Source organism: Leptonychotes weddellii, chromosome 16 (genome assembly GCF_054177405.1).
Source record: "Leptonychotes weddellii isolate Sample4059 chromosome 16, ASM5417740v2, whole genome shotgun sequence".
Classification (NCBI taxonomy): Eukaryota; Metazoa; Chordata; class Mammalia; order Carnivora; family Phocidae; genus Leptonychotes; species Leptonychotes weddellii.
In genome coordinates, this window is record NC_138384.1 from 50,211,992 (window position 1) to 50,238,084 (window position 26,093).

The following is a 26,093-nucleotide window of genomic DNA, read 5'->3' on the forward strand; positions in this document are numbered from 1 at the left end:
CGAAAAATCATCATGCCTAAAACTTAAGACTCAAGATATACAAACGTCATAGTGGTTCTTGGTGTGATTGGGCTGTTTGCTTTCCAAAGCAGTCACACTGGTTGACAATGATTTACAAAGCTCTCAACCCAGATCATGAGAAGGCCTCATTAGTCGGCTCAGGCTCCCACAACCGAGTACCACAGGGTGGGGGCTTAAACCACAGAAATTAATTTTCTAACAGTTCTGGAGTTGTCCTTCGCTGGAAGCCCAAGACCAAGGTGCTGTCAGGGTTGGTTTCTAATGAGACCGCTCTTCCCAGTTTGTAGATAGCCACCTTCTCACTGTGTCTTTGCATGGCCTTTCTTCCACGCACACATGATCAAAGAGCAATCTCTGCTCTTCCTCTTCTTATAAGGCTATCAATGCTATGGGATTAGGGCCCTACCCCTATCACCTCCCTGTAGGCCCTATCTCCAAATATAGTCACATGAGGGGGTCAGGGCTTTAGTGTATAAATTTGGGGTGGGGGGCAATTCAGTCTATAACAGAGGGTATTTAAGCATCTTCTTCGCATTGAAATTTATTCCCATCTTGCCAGTTTTCTATTTGTGGGATTTGCCCTTCCCTGCCCACTCTGAACAGTCATCCTCGGGCACCCTGTGGAAACTAGCCAGGAACTCCATTCCATTCTTCGTGCCAGTGCATCTGGGGCTCTCTCTTGCCCTCCAGATATCATTTCCTTTTTGAGTCGTGGCTCAGAGCTCCATGATCTGTACACTTTCCAGCCCTCCCAACTCCATTGGAGACACCAGGGCCACCTTCTTGTGCTTTCCATCTGCTACATCTTTTTATTTTTATTTTTTAAAGATTTTATTTATTTGACAGAGAGACAATGAGAGAGGGAACACAAGCAGGGGGAGTGGGAGAGGGAGAAGCAGGCTTCCCACTGAGCAGGGAGCCCGATGCGGGGACCCTGGGATCATGACCTGAGCCGAAGGCAGACGCTTAACGACTGAGCCACCCAGGCACCCCTGCTACATCTTTCTCAATGAGCCACATCCCTACCCCTTTGGATGGGAGACCCTCCGCACAAACCCAATGCCCCTAATGCCTGAACTAACCCAGCTTCCTCTGAGATTAACAAGTGGGAATACCTGTCTAAATTTTTTTGTCTCTCTACAACAAATCATTCATGTGCTCTACCATCCCATGCCTTGGTCAGGATGGTTGTGGCAGGGGAAGAGCAAACAAATCCTGACATCTTTTCAATGGGTTTGGTTTTTGTAGTGGTTTGAGAAAAGCAATTCTGAAATGATTTTGAGAGGTATTTTAGAATTTAGCATACTAGTAAATATGCTGATTTTAGAGTTCTCACTACTGACATAAAAAATATGGGGGAGTAGTAGAATGCAAATGGAGGTCTTGCTGTATATGTATGTGTATATGCATGCATATGAGCACACATGGGCCTTTTTGTGTGCACTTGTGTGTATATATACACATTTCCCAGCTCACCAGTAGCAATGAATACACCTGGCACTCAGGTCTCACAGCATCCCCACTAAAAGGAACAAGTTCTTTGGAACTGGAAAATAGCTGATTTCAAGGTAGAAACAATTTGGGCTTGGAATATCTTATACTAAAAAGAAAAGGATTGTTCAAAAAGTGGAGGCATGTCACAGGGATGCAGGGATGCTCGTTGACCACATCTGGGACAACTTGAGTGCCAAAATAAGGATGGTGGTAAGTTATAAAACTTGAAAAACCACTGAAAACACAGGAATCCGTAAGTCTGTTCTAATTTTAAGGAGACATAAATGGAGAGAAGGGAGGTGCTGGCTTGCAGCAGAATGCCCAGGGCTGGGTGGTGAACCTGGAAGGAGAGCTGGTATTTGATAACCAACAACTCTGCAACCATCATGGCAAGAGCCATCAATGGAGGATAAACTGGGGCGGGGGGGGGGGGGATTTTGGTGAGCAGCAGTATATTTGCATTATCTTAAAGTGTCTCCCCACAGATTGCTTATTAGCTAAGGGGGAAAAGTAACCATAAGGTGGAGAAATTGAACAGTAGTTTGAGCAAAGGAATCATCACCAACAGTAGTAACGTGAACCTCAGGCACTCCCAGGTGTGTGTGTTGGGGGGGTGGCATGAATCACAGGCAAGCAGGGGAAAACGTTCATATAGGTGGGGCTGATTTTTCTGTAAGTTTGAAATTATTTCTAAATAAAAATTTAAAAATATAAATTGAAAAAATATAAAGTGATGTGTGTCGTCTCCCAGCTGAGCAAGTGTGGCTTTCCCCATGTGCTCCTGGAGTCCAGTGGAGAACAGAGCCACAACAGGGACAGAGCCTGGATCCCCAAATCACTACACGGAGCAGAGCTCCCCTCCCATCCACACACAAGCAACAGCAACAAACACCAAGACTGTCATGTGAGTGCGAGAAATAAATCTTTTATTATGTTAAGCATATGTGATTTAGGCATCGTTACAACAGACTGCCTGCTCAAACACCATGACGGAAAGAGGCACCAGTTTATCTACAAGAAGCAGTTAAAGTTTATGCTCAGGCAACAGAAACAATGCTATAATCTGAGATTAAATGCAAAAATCAAAAGATCACCTATGTAGCCCAAGGAGTTAAGTTCCGCTTGCCCAGGCAGACACATCTCATCAACGTTTACTGGTGTTTTCAACCTGCTCTGATCATGACCCTCCACCCTCAGAGTAAGAAATACACCTTATATTGCAACCAGGTCTCATAGTTAGATATATGGCTGAAAAGTTTCACAAAACAACATCTGCCTTTACTACATGATGAATTTTCACCTATTTAATTCTAATTTCATGATGTTGTAATGCTGGTGGCCACCCACTGATTTGATTTCACAATTCACTAATGGGCTGAGACGCACGGTTTGAAAACACCGTGTTACTAGGCTCCAAGCATTTCTGTGACCTTTGTTAAGCCACTCCACATACGTGGACAACGTGCGTGAACTGGGAAACAGTCTGCTAGTGAGGATTCAGAAGTGAACCTGACATCAGGTGTTTACGAAAGGACCCAACAGTTTGAGCAGAAGCCCTGGGGAGCTTGAACAGGAGGAACAGGGACAAGGCTGACTTCAGCAAGAGCTAGCCGATCACACACTTTAAGGCAACTCTACACTCTGCCCAATGACAACGTTCCAATGCGCGGGTGGTGCCAAACTGGCTATGGAAGAGAAGGGAATCTTCTTTCACACCTCACAGCTCGTGCTTGCGTGTGGGCATCTGCATGGGTGTGTTTACAAGGAGGCAAGGGCTTCCCGAGGGCCCTTCCTGGGTTCTAAGTGCTTTAGCCACACAAGCTCATTTAGAAAACAGACAAGACTCACATCCACATAGACAATGCAAGAAGCCACGCAGGGTTTCGAAGGAGCCGGATACATTTCTCGGGAATCCCGGGCAGGCTAAGTTGTCCTCTAGGGACACTTCGAGCAAGTGGCTCATCTCTGCGCCTCGGAGTGCACAGGGAAAGCATCACCCGCCACACACCCCGGGCGCCCACTGAGCCTCCCACTGGCATGGGCTCCACACACAGCAGGGTGGGGTCCCGGGGCCCTGCCCAACGCGTAGATTTTCTCCTTCTCGTGGGTCTTCTGGTGCTCGGCCAGGGCTAGGCTGAAGTGGAAGGTCTTCCAGCAGCCCTGGCACGCATACACCTTCCTGCCACTGTGGCTTCTGAGATGATCAATGAAATGAGAGATCCACGCAAAGGTTTCCCCACACTCGCTGCACGCGTAGGGCTTCCCTCGGGACAGCCCAGGCTCATCGGCAGCAGGGCAGCCTGCCGCGGAGCCATCCTGGTCCTGCCTGGCCAGGGACCCTGCGCTGTGGCCAGCTGCATCAGGCTCCCCTACGTGGCATGACCGGTGGTTGCTCACACTGGAGACACGCTCGGGGCCCTGCCCACCCACATCCTTTGGGCGGGGCCTCTTTCTTCCAAGGCCTTGGTGTGGGGTGGCTGGTCTTACAGGCACAGTAAGGCTCTCCCCAGCGGTGCCCCTGTCCTGGGCTGGCTCCCGGATGACGGACCGCCTGTGGGCTATGGTGACAGGGCCTGGTTCCCCCTCCTGAGGCTCCAGAGCCTTCTGCAGCTGCTCTTCCTCTTCTGGGGCAGCACCCGTTAGGGGGCAAACGAGAATTTCCCTTGTGATCCTCTCCATCAGCGTCTCACACATGTTCTCTTTACCCTCCTGCCACCTCCTGCCGCCTGGAACAAGGTCATGATGTGAGCAGCCCCAACTCCCAGCACTCAGAAGGAACCTGCCACGTGCGCAGGAAAACTAACAAAAGGCCAGCAAGTGTGAGACAGGGCAGGATGGAAAGCCGGAGCAAGGGGGAAGCGGGTGAGGACACGAGGAGCACTTGGCATGCACACAACCGGTCAATTCCCTCCACAAACCCAGGGGCAACAAATTCAAACAAGATCCCTCGGAAGCCTGCCACGCGTCCCCCATCTGTTTTCCCTCCTCTGGCCGTCCCTGAGCTCACGACTGCCTGCCTGAAGACAGTCACTCCCAGCATGTCTCGCACCTGAAGTGGCCATGTGACCGAGCTCTGGCCAACGGGATGTATGTACAAGTGTAAGGGGCAGGGGACGGGGGTCTCCTCTCTCCTGCAGCTGTCGACGTGAGCTGAGCAGCCACTGGCAAGGGAGCCATGAGCTGGGGGGAGCCCACATCCTCACCAGGAAGGGCCACGTGAGCCCTTGTGCGGTAAACTAACGTGTTACGGTGGGGGCCCCCAGTGAAGCATGCCTCCTGGGATTCAGGCCCTTGGGAAGTGCCCCCACCACAAACACACACACACACACTCACACATACAACCCGGGTACCATGCACACGGGCTTGACCACGCGACCTACTGTGGTCTATGGGACATTAAGCATGCATGACGCAGGCAAAGGCTCACAAGGCACCCACATGATGGTGCTTACCCTCCTGGAATGCTCCCTCTACGAACCCCGCTGCCACACTTGAAGAAGCGCAAGCTAGCCTCTTGGGAGAGGCAACATGGAGAGCCCAGGCTGATGGCTGCAGCTGAGCTCCCCATCAAGAGCCAGCACTAACTGCCACTGGTTGAGTCCGACCACCCAGGACATCCCAGCCCAGTCAAGCCTCCGGGTGGTACACGGCCCAGCAGCCACCAAAGGGAGGACAGAGGCCCAGCCAATCCCAGTCAATCCACAGGATCGTAACAATCAACACTGCTGTTACTCAAGTGACTTCCCTACCTTCTGCTCTGACATTTGGGGTGGGGGCGGCAAAAGCAGGGGACACAGGGTGGGAGAATAGTGAGGTCAAAGTTGAGGTCTTTGCCAAGACCGGCAGAGCTGTGAGGAGCTTCCATCTGCCTCTGAAAGAAAGACACACCCTCCACCTTGGCCTGACCACAGCTCTCACCTGAGAAGCTGCCTTCTGGTGGTTCTGTTTCAACCAACCGAAGCTCCTCTGTCTCCAGCCTGCAGGCATCATCAGGCTGGGCAAGCTGAAACCCTGAGTGGGGTCAAAAAAACAAAAACAAAGAGACACTGAAACCAGACTAGAAACAGCAAATGCACCTAAAGTCTCACAGGCTGGCCATGGTGGGACTACAGCCCCGAACCTTTCCTCTGCCCTGGGACACCCGCCAAAGCTGCGCTGCTTGGAGCCCTGGAGAGCTGGGGGCTCACAGAACACTGGGGAAGGGGTGAAGAAGAGGGTCCACAGAAGAAGAGCTGGAAAGGCCAACAGAAGTGGGGAAATTCAAGGGAGAGCAGTCAGAAAAAGACCATAAAACGACAAGCATAAACAGCTCAGAAGTCTGTGTTGGGTGGGGCCTGTGTTGTGGGCAAAGATGTCCCCACAAGAGGGAACACCCATGAAGGCCAAGAGGCTCCGTAACTGCACCGAGGAGAATGGGAAAGTCAACACACTGGGGCCAGAAGGCCCTTCCACATTCAGAAGCTTCAGGTCCTAGAGCAGGGGCTGCAAACTTGAAAGGCTAAGGCTCTGGCAGGCCTCAAATGTGTAGATCGAGAAGGGCAGGGCCAAAGTGGGGACCCTGGCAAACTCGTTCACGGTCAAATACGTTTAAAACACCGTGGGGCCTTAACCAAAGCCCCATGTGGGAGTCGGAAACCCCTATGCCACCGCTTTTGGAAGAGGTGGAGGGTACAGCATGAGGCTGTGGGGACAGGTCTCACCCCACAAGAGCAGTTTCCGGAAGGTCTTCAGGTTCTCCTCCGCCGGGTCCAGGTGGCCCCACTCCCCCAGGTACAGAGGCACCTCCGGAAATGTCAACTTCTGAAACGGCACCACCACCGCGGCTGAGGCTTCCCGTGCAGAGGAAGGCTGGGCCGTTGGTCCCACGATCCCAGTGAGCACAATGGGGGTGGCACTATTCTGGGGGATCCCCCGGCCACCATGCAGGTCCTGGGTCCCGGGTTAACGCAAGGGCAGGGTCTCTTGGCCTCAGAACTGTGGACTTTCTTTTTTTTATTTTTAAGATTTTGTTTATTTGATGAGACAGAGAGCAAGCGTGCGCACCAGCATGCACACAAGCAGGGGGAGCCGGAGAGAGAGATGCAGGCTCCCTGTGGAGCAGGGAGCCCGAATGCAGGACTCGATCCCAGGACCCTGGGATCATGACCGAGCCAAAGGCAGACACCCAACCGACTGAGCCACCCAGGCGCCCCAGCACTATGGACTTTGTTTTGGCGGGGCCTGTCCCGGGCACTACAGGATGTTACCTGACCTCTTCCCTCTGGATGTCAGCAGCATCACCTCCCCAACAGAAGTACTGCCAACCAAAGCTGTCTCCAGGCATCACCCAACGTGCCCCGAGGGGCAAAACCACCCTGGCTGAGAACCACTGCTGTAGAAGACCCCAAAGTCTCCTATCTCCTCCATCCCTGCACACCACACAGGCCCCAGGCCAGCACCCAGGGGACGGGGTACCAGGACAGCCATGTTCACTGCCCTCAGGAAAAGCAGCCACCATGACAAAGGCCACGGGGTCCATAGGTCTGGAGGATGCGTGTCCTGGGCAGAGGAAAGGTCATGTCCAGGCCGAGTGCCGAAGGGCAAGGGGCATGGGAGTGGGGAGGGGAGCCGTGGCTAGCAACGATGGTGCGCCCCGGGGGAGATGAACGGTGCCCTAGTCACCGCCAGAGGGACGAGGGCCAGGGAGCTGCCACACACCGGGCTGGTGGGGAGCTGACAGAAAGGGAGCACCTGTCCAGTACTCCCAAGGGGGAAGTGGCAGCGCTCGGGCCCCTCGCTCTGATCCCAGAGACCGCTCCTTGCCCCACCCCCACCCGCTCTCAGCCAGGCTCATCTCTTGCTTTCCTGGGGATGCGTGCAGCAGGCTGGGTGTCCAGCCCTGGAACCTCAGCCCACCCCAGCTCTTCCTGGGGCAGCTGGCGCATGTTAATGGGGGGGGAGGGAGAGAACCTCACAAGCTAGGGTGACAGACCCTCCTCCCTGGGAACAGGCCTTATGGACAAGACAGAACCCACCCACCTTCGGCTCAACCTTTGCGGGCTTGGCCTCTTCAGTCTTCTCGTCGCCGATGTTCCCCTGTTCCAGAAGCACAGGGTCTGGAGTGGGACAGGCTGGGAGAAGGGGAGACAAAGCTGAGGAGACTGGTTTTACACAGCTGGGCAGCCCAAACCAATGAGGGAGACCCCACCGCCTCCCTTGTATGGGCCCCAGAAAGAGTGAAGAGTTCTCAGACTCCGAGAAAGGGAGGCCCATGTCACAGCATGTCCCAAGAGACCCCACAACTGTCCTCAACTGACAGAGCAGAGCAAACTACGAAGAAAGCAAAAAGAAGCCCAAGGTCAGTAGTGGCCCCAGAAATTCGAACTGAAGCCACAAAGCAGAGAACACTTTCATACCCATTAGCTTGGTGGAAATCTTTTTTTTTTTTTTTAAAGATTTTATTTATTTATTTGAGAGAGAGAATGAGAGAGAGAGCACATGAGAGGGGGGAGGGTCAGAGGGAGAAGCAGACCCCCCGCCGAGCAGGGAGCCCGATGCGGGACTCGATCCCCGGACTCCAGGATCATGACCTGAGCCGAAGGCAGACGCTTAACCAACTGAGCCACCCAGGCGCCCCAACTTGGTGGAAATCTTAAACAGCAATGACATACGGTGCTGGTACGGATGTGGCGAAATGGACACCCTTAGACACAGGCACCGTATGTGCTACAAAACTTCCACAAAACCATGCAGACATGTCCTTTGCCCAGTGATCCCGAGGAACCCGCCTACACAAACAAAACCTCCCACAGCAGGAACAAGCCTGAGGACATTTTACAGCACATGTGTAGGAAGAGGCAGAAACCTTCATGGCAGTGAATTCCAACTCCAGGGCAAGGAAGGGCAGATCCTCTGAAACGCCATGAAGGTCAGAAGGCTCTGGCACTGGGTATCTATCTGTCCACCGCCTGGAGGGGCCTGGCTGGGTGAGACGCTGCTCACGCAAACAGCATGAGCTCGGGCCCAAATACATCACCTCCAGCGAGAACGGCCGCAGACCCCGAGCAGGCTCCCGGGTGAGCCGTGTGCGCACGCGAGGGATGTGCAGAAACACGTGAAGGTACACATGCCAGGGGGCACCACTTGGTTTAGTTTTAGAGAGCAGCGGGGTAGAGAGAGAACTTTTTTCTTTATATCTCAACGGTTTTCACTGTTAATAGTAAAGCACGTATGATCTGTACAATCTTTGAAAATAAACTTAATTTTTTTTTTTAAAGATTTTATTTATTTATTTGAGAGAGAGCACATGAGAGGGGGGAGGGTCAGAGGGAGAAGCAGACTCCATGCCGAGCAGGGAGCCCGATGCGGGACTCGATCCCGGGACTCCAGGATCATGACCTGAGCCGAAGGCAGTCGCTCAACCAACTGAGACACCCAGGCGCCCGAAAATAAACTTAATTATAAATACTTGTCACATTCACCAGAGCCTACAGCAAGAAGTCAGCACAGACTTTGGAGGCCTCGCTTACCTGGCCTCCCTTGGCTCCCACGATAACCTGCACGGCGACTCCCTCCCACCCTCCCCCAACCAAACCTTGGCCCATACCCGCCCAAGGGCTAGCTGGTCACTCACAGGTGTCGGGGGATGCCTGGGTCTCGCTGGGTTCCAGGTCTTCACTGGCCCTCACGGGCCCACCTGGTAATAACAGACAACAAAGGCTCAGCATGCTTCCCACACTCCCCCTTCCTCAAAGCTGTGGACAGCCCCGTGGGAGACTCAACAGCATCCCTGCTTACACTCAAGGGGAGAGTGAGCCCAAAAGTGAGTGACGTGCTAACAATCACACAGTAAGCCTGCAGGGGGGGGGCATGGACCTAGGCTTCTGACCCTGAGCCCAAGGCTCCAGGCCCCTATCACCACCAGTCCCTCAGGCTCTGCCCTCACATGTGGTAGAGGCTCTGCCCACCCAGCCCCAGTGCTCCTCTTCTTACCATACTGAGGGAGCAGAAACAAATGCCCAGAACATTTACTCAGTTTTTAAGGGGCTGGTTCCCTTCTGCTTCTTTGCACCTGGAAGGCAGACGTGAGGGCAGGAACCCAAGCAGACTTCCTGGCCCATGAGGCAACGCTGAGGATGATGCCACGGGGCAGGGTGCTGAGGCTGTATTCCCCACCAGCTCAGGGCTGCTCACCTCCGTGCCTCTTATACACAGTGGAGCTCAACTCTCAGGTGAGCCACCGACTGGTCTGGGCTCTACGCTGTCAATTTTACTCCTTCCGGGGCTGACCACCCCACTTCCCATTTCTTCTCTGGTCTGCTCTCCTCTGGGGTGCTTGCCTCACCTGGCTCTCCTAGGGCCTTGGTAAGGTCCTTCACCAGCGAGGCTGCCTTCGTGCAGCTCTCAGGATGCCGTGCCACCACCCAGGGCCGTACTCTGTCAGGCAGGGCGCTCAGGAACTGCTCCAGCACCAGCAGCTCCAGCATCTGCTCCTTGGAGTGCGCCTCGGGCCGTAGCCACTGGCGACACAGGGCATACAGCTGGGCCAGGGCCTGGTGGGGTCCGGCTGCCTCCTGGTAGATGAAGTTCCGGAAATGCTGGCGGGAGAACTCAAGGTCCTTCCCGAGGACAGTCTTGGGGTCCTCCTCCTGGTCCTCAGCTGCTGACCCTAGCATAGGCAGTTCTGGGGGAGTTAGGGAGCTCCTGGGGGTGGCAAATGCCTTCTCCAAAGGCAACATCTTCCCAAACCTGCACTGGGAAATGTGACTAGCCAAGGCCAGGGCACGTGCTGTGGAGGGTGAATTCACGTAACTGCAGCTGCAAGGGAGAGAGCGGGATGCTCTGGGATCTCAGCCAGAATCCAGACCTGCACGGGACAGACAGAGATGCCTACACAGTGAGAGGCGAGCCATGGGAATCCATACCAAAGGAGAACAAGCAGGGTCCCCTGAGCTCACCAGTCCCACCCACTACACCCAGAGTCCATGCAGAATTATTTCCAAGCAATCTGCTTGTTTTTTTTTTTTTTTTAAAGATTATTTATTTATTTATTTGAGAGAATGAGAGAGAGAGAGAAAGAGCACATCAGAGTGGGGAGGGTCAGAGGGAGAAGCAGACTCCCCGCTGAGCAGGGAGCCCGATGCGGGACTCGATCCCGGGACTCCAGGATCATGACCTGAGCCGAAGGCAGTCGCTTAACCAACTGAGCCACCCAGGCGCCCTAATCTGCTTGTTAAGTAACAGCAGAGTTTTACACTTGTATAGAAAAAATTAACATAAAAAGTGGGAGGTGGAAACTCATTCTGTAAGACTGGTATTACCAGGAATTAAAAAAAAATCAGTCACAGCTAGAAGAAAAATTATAGGATCTCACTTTCAAAAATGTAAAAATCATAAAACATTACAAAACTCATTCCAACAATGTATACTCAAAGCATGTGATATCATGCCAAATTTGGGCGTATCCCAGACTTCCTTTCACCTTTGGAAGGGCTAGGTATCATGACTGTTCCTCCTATTAAGACAACTAAAAATCTGAAACACAGTTGACCCTTGAATACTGGTTTGAACCGCATGGGTCCACTTAAGGCAGATTTTTTTGATAAATACAATACTGTAAATCATTCTTCTTTACAAGTGTAACATTTTTTTCTCTTATTGTAAGAATACAGCATTTAAAACGTGTTCTATACAAAATGTGTTAACCAACCGATTATCAGTAAGGCTTCCTGTCAACAGAAGACTACCGGTAGTTAAGTGTTTGGGAAGTCAAAAGTTATATGCAGATTTCTGACAATGCCCTAACCTTCAACTTGTTCAAGGGTCAACTACAGATCAGTGAATAACCAGTATCTATTTCTGGAAATGGCACAGGACTGCAGACCTGGCCTGATCCACCCACAGAACCAGGTGGGAGGTATAAGAACTTGGCCAGGAGTAGAGTACAATGGTGGGGGGAGAGGAGAGACCGTGGTGTTTAGGTCCTGGAGTTCACGTCCTGGTCGGCCCTCTCCCCACCCCCAGCTGATCCTGATGATCCTGAGAGAAGCTAGATTTGGGATGTTTAGGTGAAATCTCTTGATTTTAACTGTTGGCAAACACTGAGCAAGGAGAACGACAGAACCCAGCAGGCCACAGCTGGCCAGACCTCCAGCTGTTGGCTTCAGGCTCCTGATGCTTTCACTGGCTGTTGAGCACACAGGGCCGTGAACTCCAGCTCCTCCCAGAACCTGCTAGGTCTGCACTTCTCCCTGTGTAACCGGAAGATCCACAGACCCCACTGGGAGGGAGACATCCCAGAGAAAAGCTGCACCCAAACCCAGTGGGAATGCTCTCCTTGTCTGAATCACAGAAACCAACGTTTTCTTCCAAACACATCTGAGGAATTCAAGAAAATGTGTGTGATCACAGCTGTGGTGAGGATGTTTTCTCAGCAATCCCACTTGCACAGAGAAAACTGCAATGCGGGACCAGGCATCCATGACGTCCTCTAGGGAAAGTGAAGATCTGCTCTGACATTTCACCAGGGCATGGGGCCCAAGGATGTCAGAGCTGTGGGGGTGTCTCATTCCATTTATATGGAGTGTCCACAAGAGACAGAAAGTATACTGCTCAGGGGCTGCCAGGAGCAGAGAGGGTCAGAGTCAGAGTGACTGCTAATGGGCCCTGCATCTCTTCCTGGAGTGATAAACTGTTCTAAAATCAACTGTGGTGTTGGTTGCACGACTCTGCGAATATGTGCAAAATCAGTGAGTTGCGCACGTTAAGCAGGTGAACTCTTTTGGTATGTCAAGTACACCTCAATAAAGCTGTCAAAGACAGAGAGAGAGAAAAAAAAATGGTTGGCAGAGGCCCCAAGGCCCACTGCTCCCCTCTCTCTGAGGCTAGACTAGGGGTCAGAAGACATGCCACGCAGACTTCCGTTTCAGCCAAGGAAGAGACAGCCATGCCATGCCATGATCACCCCCCCCATCTTCCCCCTCCATTTCCCTCGCACACCCCTACCTCACCCCACCCTGCTCCCTACAGCTCTCTTCTCTCATCCCATGCAGGTCTGGGCTCTGAAGGAGACCTTCCCTCCATGCACACCTCCTCACTCCCTTTTACCTGCCTATCACCTGCCTCCCCCGCTGGAACGTAAACCCCAGGAGAGCAGAGATTACTCACAGGGAAGTCTCTGGGCAGAGCCAACTTCAGTATTTGTTGACTACATAAATTTCTGTTTTTCAACTTACTTTAGAGAGAGAACGAACACAAGAGGGTGGAGGGGCAGAGGGAGAGAGAATCGCAAGCACACTCCCCCTGAGCACAGAGCCCCACACGGGGCTCCATCCCAGGACCCTAAGATCACGACCTGAGCCAAAATCAAGAGTTGGATGCCCAACCGAGTCACCCAGGCACCCATGCATAAATTATTTTTAAATGGTTCCAGTTCTCCACTGAGAGGCATGCTGGCTCTTCCTAATTTTTGTCGGCCATTACCCTCATATCCGTGTATTGGGATCAGGCTGGGGATGTATTTGGAAGGTAAAAGTAAAGTGGGATACCTGGACCACTGGGCATGTGCTGTGACCCACAGCAGCCCACAGGAGGCAACCGAGCCCCTGCCACCCACTATAGCGGTGCTCACCAGGGGGCTCCTTCCTCACACCTCTGCACCGGGGACCCTCAGACCCCAAAAATCTGCTCCTTGCGCTCTGTCAGTCAGCTGCTTGTTTTTCGATGGCATTTTTCTTCTATCTCTCTTTCTATTAAGTAATTAAAGGGGTCTCTCTCTGCCTTGGTCTTGCCAGTGTCCCAGTCCATGCCTGTCTTTTCAGTTTATGCTCTTTTAGCTATAAGGTTCTAATGTTTATTGCCAAATTTGCTTTTTTTTCCCAAATAAATCTGAGTTCCAAAACTTGTTCATAAAGAGCTTCCTTCCCTACCACAGGATTAGAAATGCACTCTTGCATTTACTCTGCTAGGGCCACGAGTGGCAAATGCAGAACAGTCTCAGTTGTGACTACTCAACTTTGCCTTGTGGCTAAAGCAGCCAGAGGACCTGTATGCCCTGGGCCTGGCTGTCCCCGTTACAAAACAGGCTGCTGGTTGGCTTTCCAGACTCTAGCTTTTTTAACCATGTTGCTGCCGTTAACTAATCTAGAGCCTCACCCGGCAAGAGAAGTATTGACAGCTCCAGCCAGCTGACAGCCGCATTTACCCCAACAGGCACAGGACACATGGAGCTCTAGGCGGCATACGGGCAGATGTGTGGTCACACAAAAAGTAATTTCCATTTTCTTAGGATACCACAGGCATGATCGTTCTGTGTGGAGCCCGTCTCCATAAAGCTACCTTGAACTCGCTAATATGTATGTGCATAGGTCTCATCTCCCTTCATCGGAGCCTCACAAACATCATGCTGCTGCAAGGACGTTCTTGTTCGGCAGAGGGACCACCAGAACTCTTTCCTGTCCCCAGCTTCCTTGAGTAAGGCCATTCCCCACTGCCCAAATTCCTCTTGGCTCATTCACCAGGAGCTACCCACCCCCACCCCCATCACACACACATCTTGGGGCCACTGGGGATTTGCCTCAGATGGGGTTGGAAATTTCTGGAGCCCAGACTCCCCCTGTACCCCCCCCCAGACAACTCCTGGGATGCAGAAGCAGCCATGAGGGGGCGGGGGGGGCCCAGTGAGCTGAGAGGTCCCCAAACCCTGGGGGCCTCCTGCAGGCAAATCCCTCTCACACTGGGCTAAGCAGAGCTCAAGCTTGGCTCCTAACTCCTCAACTCCACCTCCAGGCCTGCCCCGCCCCACTTCCCCCTCTCCACATATGCCCATCTCATTCACAGGGTCTCTTGGCCTCAACCAATAATTACTTACTCATTGCAAAGGGGGAAAAAGTGCCTTTAGAATGAAAAAATGTGATCAAGCGATCATCCTTAACATCTCAGTCGTCTTCTATGGTCCCTGCCAAGAGTGCAAACTCTGGATCCACTCCCGAGGACAGACAGACCCAAGTTAAAAAAATGTCCTGCACAACTGGCCTGGGATTCCCAAAAGCCTCAAGGACAGAACTCCAAAGTCAAGAATTCACAGACCCAACGAACAATACATACATGGCCCTGGACCAGAAAAGGTACAGGACATTGTTGGGGTGTTGGGGGCAATGGGGGACCGACCAAACCCTGGTACAGAGAGAGGATGGTGGGGCTGTCCAGCTTAGCCTCCACGGGGTCAACGAAGATACACAAAAGACAGGAGAAAGGAGTGGAGAAGGAGGGGAAAAGGGAGGCGGAGGAGAGGAGGGAGAAGGGGAGGAAGTGGGAAATGTAGGAAACAAAATATTAAGAGGTGAATCTGACCAAAAGACATGAAATTCTAAGACCTTTCCTTCCAAACATTTTTTTTTTTTTTAAACAAAAGGTCTAAACAATATCCTCAGTCGTCCCCACTCCCCCTTGCCGGCTCCTCCAGCAGCACGAAAGGGAGACCCATTCTTGCCCTTCTCTTGGGTTTCTTGGCCCACCAAAGGGATCCTAGCACAGAAACAAGACAATGCATCCCCGGGCGACTGGCAAGAGGCAGGAGGTCCGAGGGCGTCAGGGAGCCTGGCAGCAGAGACAACCCCTCATGCCCAGGCCCCACCTCGGGTCCCAGCCCCGTGCGCCTCTGCACCGCCCCTGGCTCAGCCGAACGCACACTCGGGGAACCTCAGCTCCCTCCCTGCTCCCACCCAGGACGCACCGACTGCCGCTGCTCCCCCCCCAGGGCGATCCTCAGCCCTTAGGTCCCCTCTCATAATCCCCTCCCTCTCCCAGGCCGCAGGAGGGGGCCTCAACCCCTCCCCATTCGCACAGCGAGGAGGGGTAAGCCAGGTCCCCTCTAACTGCGGTCTCTCAGGCCGGTCCTGCCCCGCCCCACACCCTGGGGGATCGCATCCCCACCTCACTCCCACTCCAGGGGCTCCCGGCCTCCTCCCCTCCCCCTCCCGGCCCCACACCGCAGAATCCCCTCCTCCCCTCCCCCACCCGGGGTCGCTCCCTGCCCCCACAGGTCACCTCCGAATGCAGCTGCGCGGCGCACACTCGCGGGACCGCTACGATCCGCTCGGGAAAAGCACGTCGCAGCGCCCCCGGCCGCCTGCCAGACCTACCTCTTGCGTCGTGGTCCCAGGCCGGTTCCAGCCGCCAGGAGCTCGGCGCGATGGCGTCAGGTCAGACTGCGCGTGCGCGCTGGACCTTCGCCACGGCCTACGACTCCCAGAATGCAGCGGGCCGCTCCCCAGGGCGAGGGCGGGGCAAAAAAAAATGTAACGGCTGAATGGGCAGCCAATCAGAGGCAGAGCTAGCCTCCCGTGCGCCTGCGTCATTTTCGATCCATGGCAACGCAGTAAAACTAGCGGAGGGGGAAAAAAATACCGCCCTGAGAACCAGAGATACGGGGAGACTGAGGCACTGCGAGACAGAGAGAGACAAGAAGACGCCGAGACAGCGAGTGACAGAAACGCGAGAACCCAGAGCCGTGCACACCCAAAGATGGAGAGAGACAGGGACAAGGAGACCAAGAGTCTCGGGGTATCAGAGATGGCGGGATACTCAGAGGAGGGGAAGAGACTAGGGGAGGCCGACAGGCAGCAGTACCGCGAAAGGAAGAAAGATCAAGAAGGGGAGGTCCGGAGACGGGGACACTCAGACACGGGTAGATCCAGGGACAGCTACAAAGTCAGGGACAGACAAATGGCTAGGCCCACAACTGGGAAAACAAAGATAGAGACCTTGACATAAGCAGCAGCAGAGATGGAGACAGAAGCGGTGAGAAGTAGAAACGTGGAGACAAGCAGAGATGGAGAGACCCAGAGCCTGAGCAACAGCAGCGGAGACACCCAGAGACAGAGAGATGGAGGCACCGAGACCCAGGGACGCTGACTCGCTAAAAAGGGAGATTGGTTCTGCATATCCAGGAACTGATAGAATTGGAAGACTAGCCATGCTGGGGGCTCAGGAGTCGCCAAAATGGAGGAAAATGTAACAGAGGGGCAACTGCGGTGAGTGACGTGCTCAGAAGCGCAAGGTCGATGTCATCACTTCACTAGACGGGACAACAGGGCAAGGCCTAGGACGCTGCTTCCCATTCCAGAATTTTCTAGATAACAACAGTTTATGAGACTGATATTTTGTGCAAACCGATTTTTTTTTGAGGGGGGAGGGACAAAGAGGGAAAGAGAGAATCATAAGCAGGCCCAGAGTGGAGCCCCTTGCGGGCCTCCATCTCAGGATTTTGAGATCATGACCTGAGCTGAAATCAAAGAGTTCAAGCTTAACCGGCGGAGCCACCCAGGCACTCCTGTGAAAACTGATTTTTTAAGACGTTTATCTGAACAGGTCATTTTATGTATTTTATTTAAATACAACAACACTCACGTTTTTGGATATTCAGTTCTATGAATCTTAACTTGTATAACCACCAAAACAAAACAAAGAGTAGATCCACTGTACAACAGACTCCTTCCTGATGCTCCTCTCTCTCACCCACAACCCTGGCAACCACTGATCCACTTTCCATGGCTACAGTTTTGCACTTTCCAGAATGTCACATAAACAGAATCTCAGAACAGGTGGCCCTTTGAGATTTGCTTTTTTTTCACTGAACATAATCCCTTTGAGTTGTATCAATAATTTGTTCCTTTTGGGGGCGCCTGGGTGGCTCACTTGTTTAAGTGACTGCCTTCAGCTCAGGTCATGATCCTGGAGTCTTGGGATCAAGTCCCACATCGGGCTCCCGGCTCAGTGGGAAGCATGCTTCTCCCTCTGACCCTCTCCCCTCTCATGCTGTTTCTCACTCTCTCACTCAAATAAATAAAATCTTAAAAAAAAAAAAGTTTGTTCCTTTTTATTGCCAAGTACTGTTTGATAGTTTCGATATACCACAGTTTGCTCAAACCCACTAAAGGACATTTTGGTTGTTTCCAGTATTTTGCTATTACAAATAAAGCCGCGATGAACATTAGTATAAATGCTTGTGTGTGAACCTTCTTAAATCTTCATTTCTCTGGGATAAGTTGACCAAGAGTTCAACTGCTCGGTTATATGGCGAGTAGTACCATTTTATATTCCCAGGAGCAATATATCTGTGAACAAGTTTCACCACATTCTTACTAGCATTTGGTGTTCCCATTTTTATTTTTTTTAAGTAATCTCTGCGTCCAACATGGGGCTCCAACTTACAACCCTAAGATCAAGAGTTGAATTCTCCACCTACCAAGTCAGCCAGGTGCCCCAGTGTTTTTTTATTTTAGCCATCCTGATAGACGTGTAGTGACATCTCATTGTGCTTTTAATTTGCATTTCCCTAGTGATTAATAATGTCGAACATACTTCCATATTCTCCAACTGTATATCCTCTGCAGTGAAACGTCTGTTCCTGTCTGAGTTTTGAGAGATATATATTCTACTAGATATGCTCTTTGTCAGATATATGGTTTGCAAATGTTTTCTCCCAGTCTGTAGTTTGTCTTTTTATTCCCTTAACAAAGCCATTAGCAGAGCAAAGGATTTTAACTGAGATGTCCACAATTTGTCACTTTTTGCTTTAATGGATCATGTTTTTTGTGTCAAGTTTAAGAATACTCCTTAGCCCCAAGGATTTCCTCTTATATTTTTTCTAAAAGTTTTATAGTTTTACTTTTTATATTTAAGTCAATCACCAATTTTGACTTAATTTTTATATAAGAGGTGAAGTTTATGTTGAAGTTCATTTTTTTCCCCTATGTATGTTGGGCATCTTTTTTCTGACCCTAATTCTAACACCAAATATGTAGGTTTTTTTCAACACCACCCAATTCTCCAACCCAGCTGGATATCCAACAATTCAGTTCTGAGACTACCCACAATTAGGGCAAACTCCACAGTTCAAGGGCTTAGTCACACAAGACTGTTCCCACTCCAGATGCTGGCCATACACTACACACACTTCTGCTCAGCTGACTACAAATTTAGTGGTTCCCCAGACGCCACCTCAGGTTTGAGAATTCACTAGAATGACTCACAGAACTTAAGAAAACACTTTATTATGTTTACCAATTCAGTAATAAAGGATATAACTTAGGAACAGCCAAATGGGGGGCGCCTGGGTGGCTCAGTCGTTAAGCGTCTGCCTTCGGCTCAGGCCATGATCCCAGGGTCCTGGGATCGAGCCCCACATCGGGCTCCCTGCTCGACGGGAAGCCTGCTTCTCCCTCTCCCACTCCCCCCTGCTTGTGTTCCCTCTCTTGCTGTGTCTCTCTCTGTCAAATAAATAAATAAATAAAATATTTTTTAAAAATTAAAAAAAACAACAACAGCCAAATGGAAGAGATATATAGGGCAAGGTTTGGGAGGAGGGTGGTATGAACAAATCTCCTTTGAATTCTCTCTAGGAATGCCTCCCTCTCAGCACATCAGTGTGTTCACCAGCCCAGAAGCTCTCTGAATCTCCTTGTCCACAAGTTCTTATAAACAAATCTTCAGCCCCCCTTCCCTCCCTGAGGTCAGGGTGTGGGGCTGAAAGTTCCCACCTTCCTTCTAGTGACCATTACCCATCCTGAAGCTATCTAGGGGACCCAAACCAAGTCATCTTATGAGCATAAACTCAAAAGGGGCTCTTTTATGAATAACAAGACATTCTTATCACTCAGGAAATTCTAGGGGTTTCTTCCAGGAATGAGGGACAATGACCAGATACGTTTTGTTAAACGACAGATATCCAACTGCTCCAACACCATTCATTAAAAAGGCTATCCTTCCCCCACTGAATAGCTTTGCACATTTGTCAAAAATCAGATGAGCATGTTTTTGTGAGTCTATTTTTGGGTTTTCTATTCTGTTCCATTGACCTATGTGTCAGCCCAAACCACAAACTCTTGGTTACTGTAGCTAAATAGTAAGGCTTAATATCAGTTATTCCTCTCACCTTTCTTCTTTTTCAAAAATTATTTTTGGGACAATTTTTTCTATTCTATGTCTAGTGCTTTCCCATATAAATTTTAGAGTAAGCTTGTCTATGTCTACAGGTTTATTTCTTATTTAATGTCTCTTATCTAGGGGCGCCTGGGTGGCTCAGTTGGTTAAGCGACTGCCTTCGGCTCAGGTCATGATCCTGGAGTCCCGGGATGGAGTCCCACATCGGGCTCCCTGCTCGGCGGGGAGTCTGCTTCTCCCTCTGACCCTCCCCCCTCTCATGTGCTCTCATTCTCTCTCTTTCAAATAATGTCTCTTATCTATGTCTTCCTGGGAGTTTGATGAAAATTGCATTTTTGTACACTTTTTGTATTTTTTTCTTGCCTAATTGCATTGGCTAGGACTTCCAATATGATTCCAATACCAGTAGGGAGCGCTGTCATCCTTATCTGTGGCTCACCATTATGATGTTGGCTATACATTACTGACATAAGCTCTTTTCAGATTAAAGAAGTTCCTCTTTATTCCTAGTTTGCTACTGTTATTATGAAAGGATAATGAATTTTGTCAAATGCTCTGTCTACATCTATTTGTAAGAGCATGTAGTTTTTCTTTAGTCTGTTAATATGATGGGTTACAATGACTGGTTTTTTTTTTTTTTAAGATTTTATTTATTTGAGAGGGAGCACATGAGCAGTGTTGGGGGGGAGGAACAGAGGGAGAAGCAGGCTCCCCGCTGAGCAGGGAGCCCGACACGGGGCTCCATCCCAGCACTCTGAGATCATGACCTAAGCCAAAGGCAGACGCTTAACTGACTGAGCCACCCAGGCGCCCCATGACTGGTTTTCAAATATTGAAACAGCCTTGCATTTCCAGGATAAACCCCCTGGTCATGTTGCATTGTTGCTCTTATATATTACAGAATTCAAGTTCCTGACATTTTATTGAGAATATTTGTATTTATATTCATGAAGGCTATCACTCTGTAGTTCTCTTGTCATTGTCTGGTTTTAGTGTCCAGGTAATGCTGACCTTATAAAATCAATCAGAAGGTGTTTCCTCCTATTATGTTCTCAAAGTGTGGAACTGGCAACATTTCTTCCTTAAGTGTTGGATAGAATTCAACAAAACTATCAGGGCCTTGAGTATGTTTTGAAAAAAATAAAAATAAACCACCTACTTCAGGGTGCCTGAGTGGCTCAGTCAGTTAAGCATCTGCCTTTGGCTCAGGACACGATCCTGGGGTCCTAGGATCGAGCCCTGCATTGGATTTCTTGCTCAGCAGGGAGTCTCCTTCTCCCTCTCTCTCTCTGCCCCTTCTCCTTGCTCATGCTCACCTGCTCTCTCTCAAAATAAAATCTTTTAAAAAAAAACCCAAGTACTTCAATAGGTATAGGCCTATTTACTTGTAGAGTGAATTGACTGTCAAGAAATTGGGCCACTTTACCCAACTTGTTGAATTTATGAGCATGGAATTATCCAAACAGGACTAGGTTCTTTTCCAATCTCTGTGGGATGGAGATGTACCACAATGGAATGAACACTGGGCAACATCTTCCTTCTCATCCCAATATATGCCATTATTCTGGGGCACACATACTCAATGGTCAACCTACCAAGACCTCGTCTTCTTGGTGCCTAGAGCCCCACCTCCACTTGGGTCAGGTATTCATACACACCCCAGCTACCATCATCAACATCCTGGAGATTCTAATCCTCTTGTCCTCTAGTGCTCTCCCAGGTAGCTTCTTCAACTCTGCCCACCTTAGGAGGCCTTCAGCCAATCATATACACTAGAGTTAGGAAGCAATGCCATCTATGAACTACCTGTGATATAGTAGTTTTGAAGGCTGCTGGCGTCCCTTCTCTTTCGGTCTCCTGAGTCAGAGGAGAGTAACATCAATGTCATCACCATTCACAGCAACAACAGCAAAAGCAACAACAATAACAAAACATCATCAACAACAAGAGCAGCAATGATAATAGCCACAGGGATGGGAGCAAGAGTGCAGGAGCAACTAAGACATACTGAACACTATTACATCCCAGGCACTCTCCACACCTCACTTCTCTTAATCCTAATGAGGTAGGGCTTGTCCACATTTTATTTTATTTTTAAAGATTTTATTTATTTATTTGAGAGAGAGAGAGAGAGAGAATGAGAGAGAGAACACGAAAGGGGGAGGATCAGAGGGAGAAGCAGACTCCCCGCTGAGCAGGGAGCCTGATGCGGGGCTCGATCCTGGGACTCCAGGATCATGACCTGAGCCGAAGGCAGTCGCTCAACCAACTGAGCCACCCAGGCGCCGCTTGTCCACATTTTAAAAACAGGGAAGGCACAGAGAAGTTCAATAATTCACCTAAGAGGGCACCTGGGTGGCTCAGATGGTTAAGCGTCTGCCTTCAGCTCAGGTCATGATCCCAGTGTCCTGGGATCGAGTCCCGCATCGGGCTCCCTGCTCCTTGGGAGCCTGCTTCTCCCTCTGCCTCTCTCTCTCTCTCTCTCTGTCTCTCATGAATAAATAAATAAAATCTTTAAAAAAAAATAATTCACCTAAGATCACACAGCTATTGAGATGTAAACCCATGAGAAACCCAAGTCTGACTGAAGTCAAAAGATGCACTCTTAACCATGACACTAATACTCACACGGGCCTGGTGCAATGGTTTCATGCAACTTCATACAATTTTTCTTTAATAACTGGGTTTCATGTACAGGCCTTCTGAGCAGCCAAGGATTTACTACTTAAATGAATATCTATTTACTGTCAGGCAGTGTTTTCTTTTATAAATAAAATGCCCAAAGTGCACACATGCATACACACAATACCGCATATAAGGGTATTTCAATATATAAGCTAGAATAGAAGACCTGTGAAGGCAGAAATTTTTCCATTTAACAAGCTACTAAGAGCCTATGCATACTTTTGCATATTGGTTCCCTCCACATTATAGGAATTTTCAATCTTACAATAAAATATAATCACAGCTGATACAGGCTACAAGAAAGAAATCAGATGACATTTATTTTTTTATTTTATTTTTTTAAAGATTTTATTTATTTATTTGACAGAGAGATAGAGAGAGAGAACAAGTACACAGAGAGGCAGGCAGAGGGAGAGGGAGAAGCAGGCTCCCTGCTGAGCAGGGAGCCCCGATGCAGGACTCGATCCCAGGACCCTGGGATCATGACCCGAGCCGAAGGCAGACGCTTAACCGACTGAGCCACCCAGGCGCCCCTAAATCAGATGACATTTAATATCCAGCAGTGTGGAAGGGGGACCTTGTTGCTATCTTTTGCTCCCACAAATATGTTATCGCAGTAACAGCCATTTCTTTGAAAAAAGTTCTAGTCTTTCTTCAAATGGATAAATCTCACTAGTCAGTTCTTCTTCCTTCTGATATTCCTGTTATCAAATCAGAGAACCAGTTAATGGTAAGATGCACATCTTATATGCTACTAAGAAAAAAAAGGCTGCCAATTAAAATATAGCATGCCATCGATTACCCTGATATCTGAGATGTCAAAATGTGAAAAGAACATGTATATTAAAACAAATTAAATATAGTGACTCTTTCAGATTCGATGTCAGGACTAACTTCCAGGCACATACTTCTTCTACAGTTGTGTTAAAAATTTGATTGTGGGTCTGTAATGGGACGAATGTCCTACAAGGGGGGTTTCTCCAGAACTCATTCTCTGACACACTAGTTATGTTGCCCAAACGAAGTAATCACCAGATGTGCAGTTACAGAGAATCTAAAATGTAGCAGCGCCACATGTTTAAATGATAGTATTTGAGATATAGGTGGGTAGAATAAAATGCTACTGACATTAATTTCACCTGTAATTTTTACTTTTTAAAAATGTGGCCGGGGTGCCTGGGTGGCTCAGTCGTTAAGCGTCTGCCTTCGGCTCAGGTCATGATCCCAGGGTCCTGGGATCGAGCCCCGCATCGGGTTCCTTGCTCAGCAGGGAGTCTGCTTCTCCCTCTTTCTCTGCTGTTCCCCCTGCTTGTGCTCTCTCTCTCTGTCAAAAATAAATAAAATCTTTTAAAAAAATAAAAATGTGGCCAATGGGACGCCTGGGTGGCTCAGTCGTTAAGCGTCTGCCTTCAGCTCAGGTCATGATCCCAGGGTCCTGGGATCGAGCCCCATATTGGGCTCCCTGCTCAGCGGGAAGCCTGCTTCTCCCTCTCCCACTCCCTCTGCTTGTGTTCCCTCTCTCGGGGTGTCTCTCTCTGTCAAATAAATAAATAAAATCTTCAAAAAAAAAAAAAAAAGCAGAGCTATTCTGGGAACTTTCCCCACACTTGAAACAGTGGTACAGGGTCTCCTGAGAATGTATCTTCTAGTGTTTGGACAGACAGCAGCTGTCCCAGAAGCTCTGCCACACTGATTACTCTCATAAGGTTTCTCACCAGTATGAGTCCTCTGGTGCCGAATGAGACCAGTGATACTCCTGAAGTTTCTGACACTGGTTACAGCCATAGGGTTTCTCACTAGTATGAATTCTCTGGTACCAGATGAGGCTAAGAGCTCTCAATGCAAGTTTTCCCACACTCTACACTCATAGTGTTTCTCTCCAGAATGATTTAAGATTTTAAGTAATCTCTACACCCAACATGGGGCTCAAACTTACAACCCAAGATCAAGAGTTGCATGCTCTCACAACTGAGCCAGCCAGGTGCCCCAGAGTGATTTTTTTAATGCACAATGAGGTGACCGTTGCAGCTGAAGGATTTTCCACATCCATAGGCTCTCTCTCTGGTTTGACTTCTCTCATGTTTAATAAAGCATTAGATATTAAATAAAGGCTTTCCACACTCTGTACATACATAGGACTTCTCTCCTATGTGAATTCTCAGATGGACAATAAGGTGGGGAACATCGGGGAAGGATTTTTCTCACTCTACATCTATATGTTTTTTCTCCAGTATGGATTCTGTGATGCAAAACAGGGAAGAGTGGTGGTTGAAAGACTTCCCACACTGGTTGCACTCGTGAGTCTTCTCTCCTGTGTGGGTCCTCTTGTGCTTGATAAAGCCAAGAGCTGGCACTGAAGGCTTTCCCAAAATTATTGCATTTATAAGGATTCTCTCTGTATGGATTCTTCAACGCACAATCAGGATGTAATCCTTAGAGAAGGATTTTCCGCGGTCATTGTCATTACAGGGATAAAGTCTCTCTCCAGTAGGAGTCCTCTGGTGCCCAAGGAAGTGAGATTTTTGTCTGAAGGATTGTCCAAGTTTGTTGCATTCATAGCATTCATTTCAAATTTCTTTCTTCTCTGCTCATGAGAGCACGCACCCTGATCAAACACCTCCTCACATCCCACCCCTTTGTGTGGCTGCCTTTCTCTGATAATTACATCCTGTTCACTAAGAGGTGCAGAATGGTTGTAAAATTACCACTTTTGGTACATCTGGAGGGCTCATCTCCTGTTAGATTTCCACCAAGGTGGCCAAGCTGACCAGCTTGGCTGATAGCTGTTTTATAGTCCTTTTCATCAAGTGTGTGACCTTCACAGCTTTTCCAACAATAACATATGTAACAGGAATGCTTAACATCTGAGTCATGTTCACAGAAACCTTTTGTTGCAGGACATTTTTGAGATGGAGCAAAGACTGAGCAGAGACTCATGCTTTCTCCATATTCACAGCCACCACAGCCTTTCACCAGACCTTCCTGTTCTTTTGTGTGGATGCTGTTTGCCTCAAATGCTTTTCAGGATTTTTTATAAAGCATTTCTACCTGTTCCTCACATTCTCAGATTTTTCCTAATGTATATAAACAGGAATCATCCCTCATGAATCTTTGCATTTTCACGAAATTAGATGGTTCCACTCCAACAACATCCTGACTTGATGTTTCCATTTTGACCTTTGTTTCCCAGACTGGAGGGAAAAAGGGAGAAAATATCTGGATCCTTAGAGGGGAAAAAAAGGAGTTAAAGTGGTGGCATGTAAATATTAGAATTGGCCAGATGCAAATCTACTAAATCACTCATAGGTGTATAACCAAGAGAAATGTGTTCATAGATTCACAGTAACATGGTTCGTAACAGCCCAAGACTGGACACTACCCAAATGTCAAAAAAACAGGTGGAGATGAATAAATTGTGGCTTATTCACATGATGAAATACTACACATCAACAAAAGTAAATGAACTACAAGTACACAAAATAATATGGGTAAATACCTCAAGCATAATGTTAAATGAAAGTCAGACCCAGGGGCACCTGGGTGGCTCAGTCCTTAGGCATCTGCCTACGGCCCGGGTCATGATCCCGGGGTCCTGGGATCGAGCCCCGCATCAGGCTCCCTGCTCAGCGGGGAGCCTGCTTCTCCCTCTCCCACTCCCCCTGCTTGTGTTCCCTCTCTCACTGTGTCTCTCTGTTTCAAATAAATAAATAAAATCTTTGGGGCGCCTGGGTGGCTCAGTCGTTAAGCGTCTGCCTTCGGCTCAGGTCCTGATCCCAGGACCCTGGGATTGAGCCCCACATCGGGCTCCCTGCTCTGCGGGGAAGCCTGCTTCTTCCTCTCCTACTCCTCCTGCTTGTGTTCCCTCTCTCGCTATGTCTCTGTCAAATAAATAAATAAAATCTTTAAAAAAAAAATTTAGGGCGCCTGGGTGGCTCAGTTGGTTGAGCGACTGCCTTCAGCTCAGGTCATGA

General features: G+C 49.4%; 2 protein-coding genes and 1 pseudogene across 4 annotated transcripts in view; 1 reads left to right on the forward strand and 2 right to left on the reverse strand.

Annotated features, from left to right (window-relative positions):
- ZNF274 (zinc finger protein 274) overlaps positions 1-26,093 on the forward strand; it is a 365,529-nt gene that overhangs the window by 277,628 nt on the left and 61,808 nt on the right. The window lies entirely within an intron of this gene.
- ZSCAN18 (zinc finger and SCAN domain containing 18) lies at positions 2,421-15,763 on the reverse strand. Of its 3 annotated transcripts, none has more exons than XM_081807814.1 (7): positions 15,636-15,763; positions 9,839-10,360; positions 9,128-9,190; positions 7,534-7,625; positions 6,216-6,315; positions 5,434-5,526; positions 2,421-4,241 (listed from the first exon to the last, which is right to left on the reverse strand). In XM_081807814.1, the coding sequence occupies exons 2-7, from the start codon at positions 10,230-10,232 to the stop codon at positions 3,475-3,477; spliced, it is 1,509 nt and encodes a 502-aa protein (XP_081663940.1). In that variant the 5' UTR covers positions 10,233-10,360; positions 15,636-15,763; the 3' UTR covers positions 2,421-3,474. The 3 variants fall into 3 exon arrangements, with proteins under 3 accessions (XP_081663940.1, XP_081663942.1, XP_081663941.1); XM_081807816.1 differs by having other exon boundaries at positions 9,839-10,162; positions 15,636-15,721; XM_081807815.1 differs by having other exon boundaries at positions 15,541-15,641.
- Positions 23,578-24,689, reverse strand: LOC145717494 (uncharacterized; annotated as a pseudogene).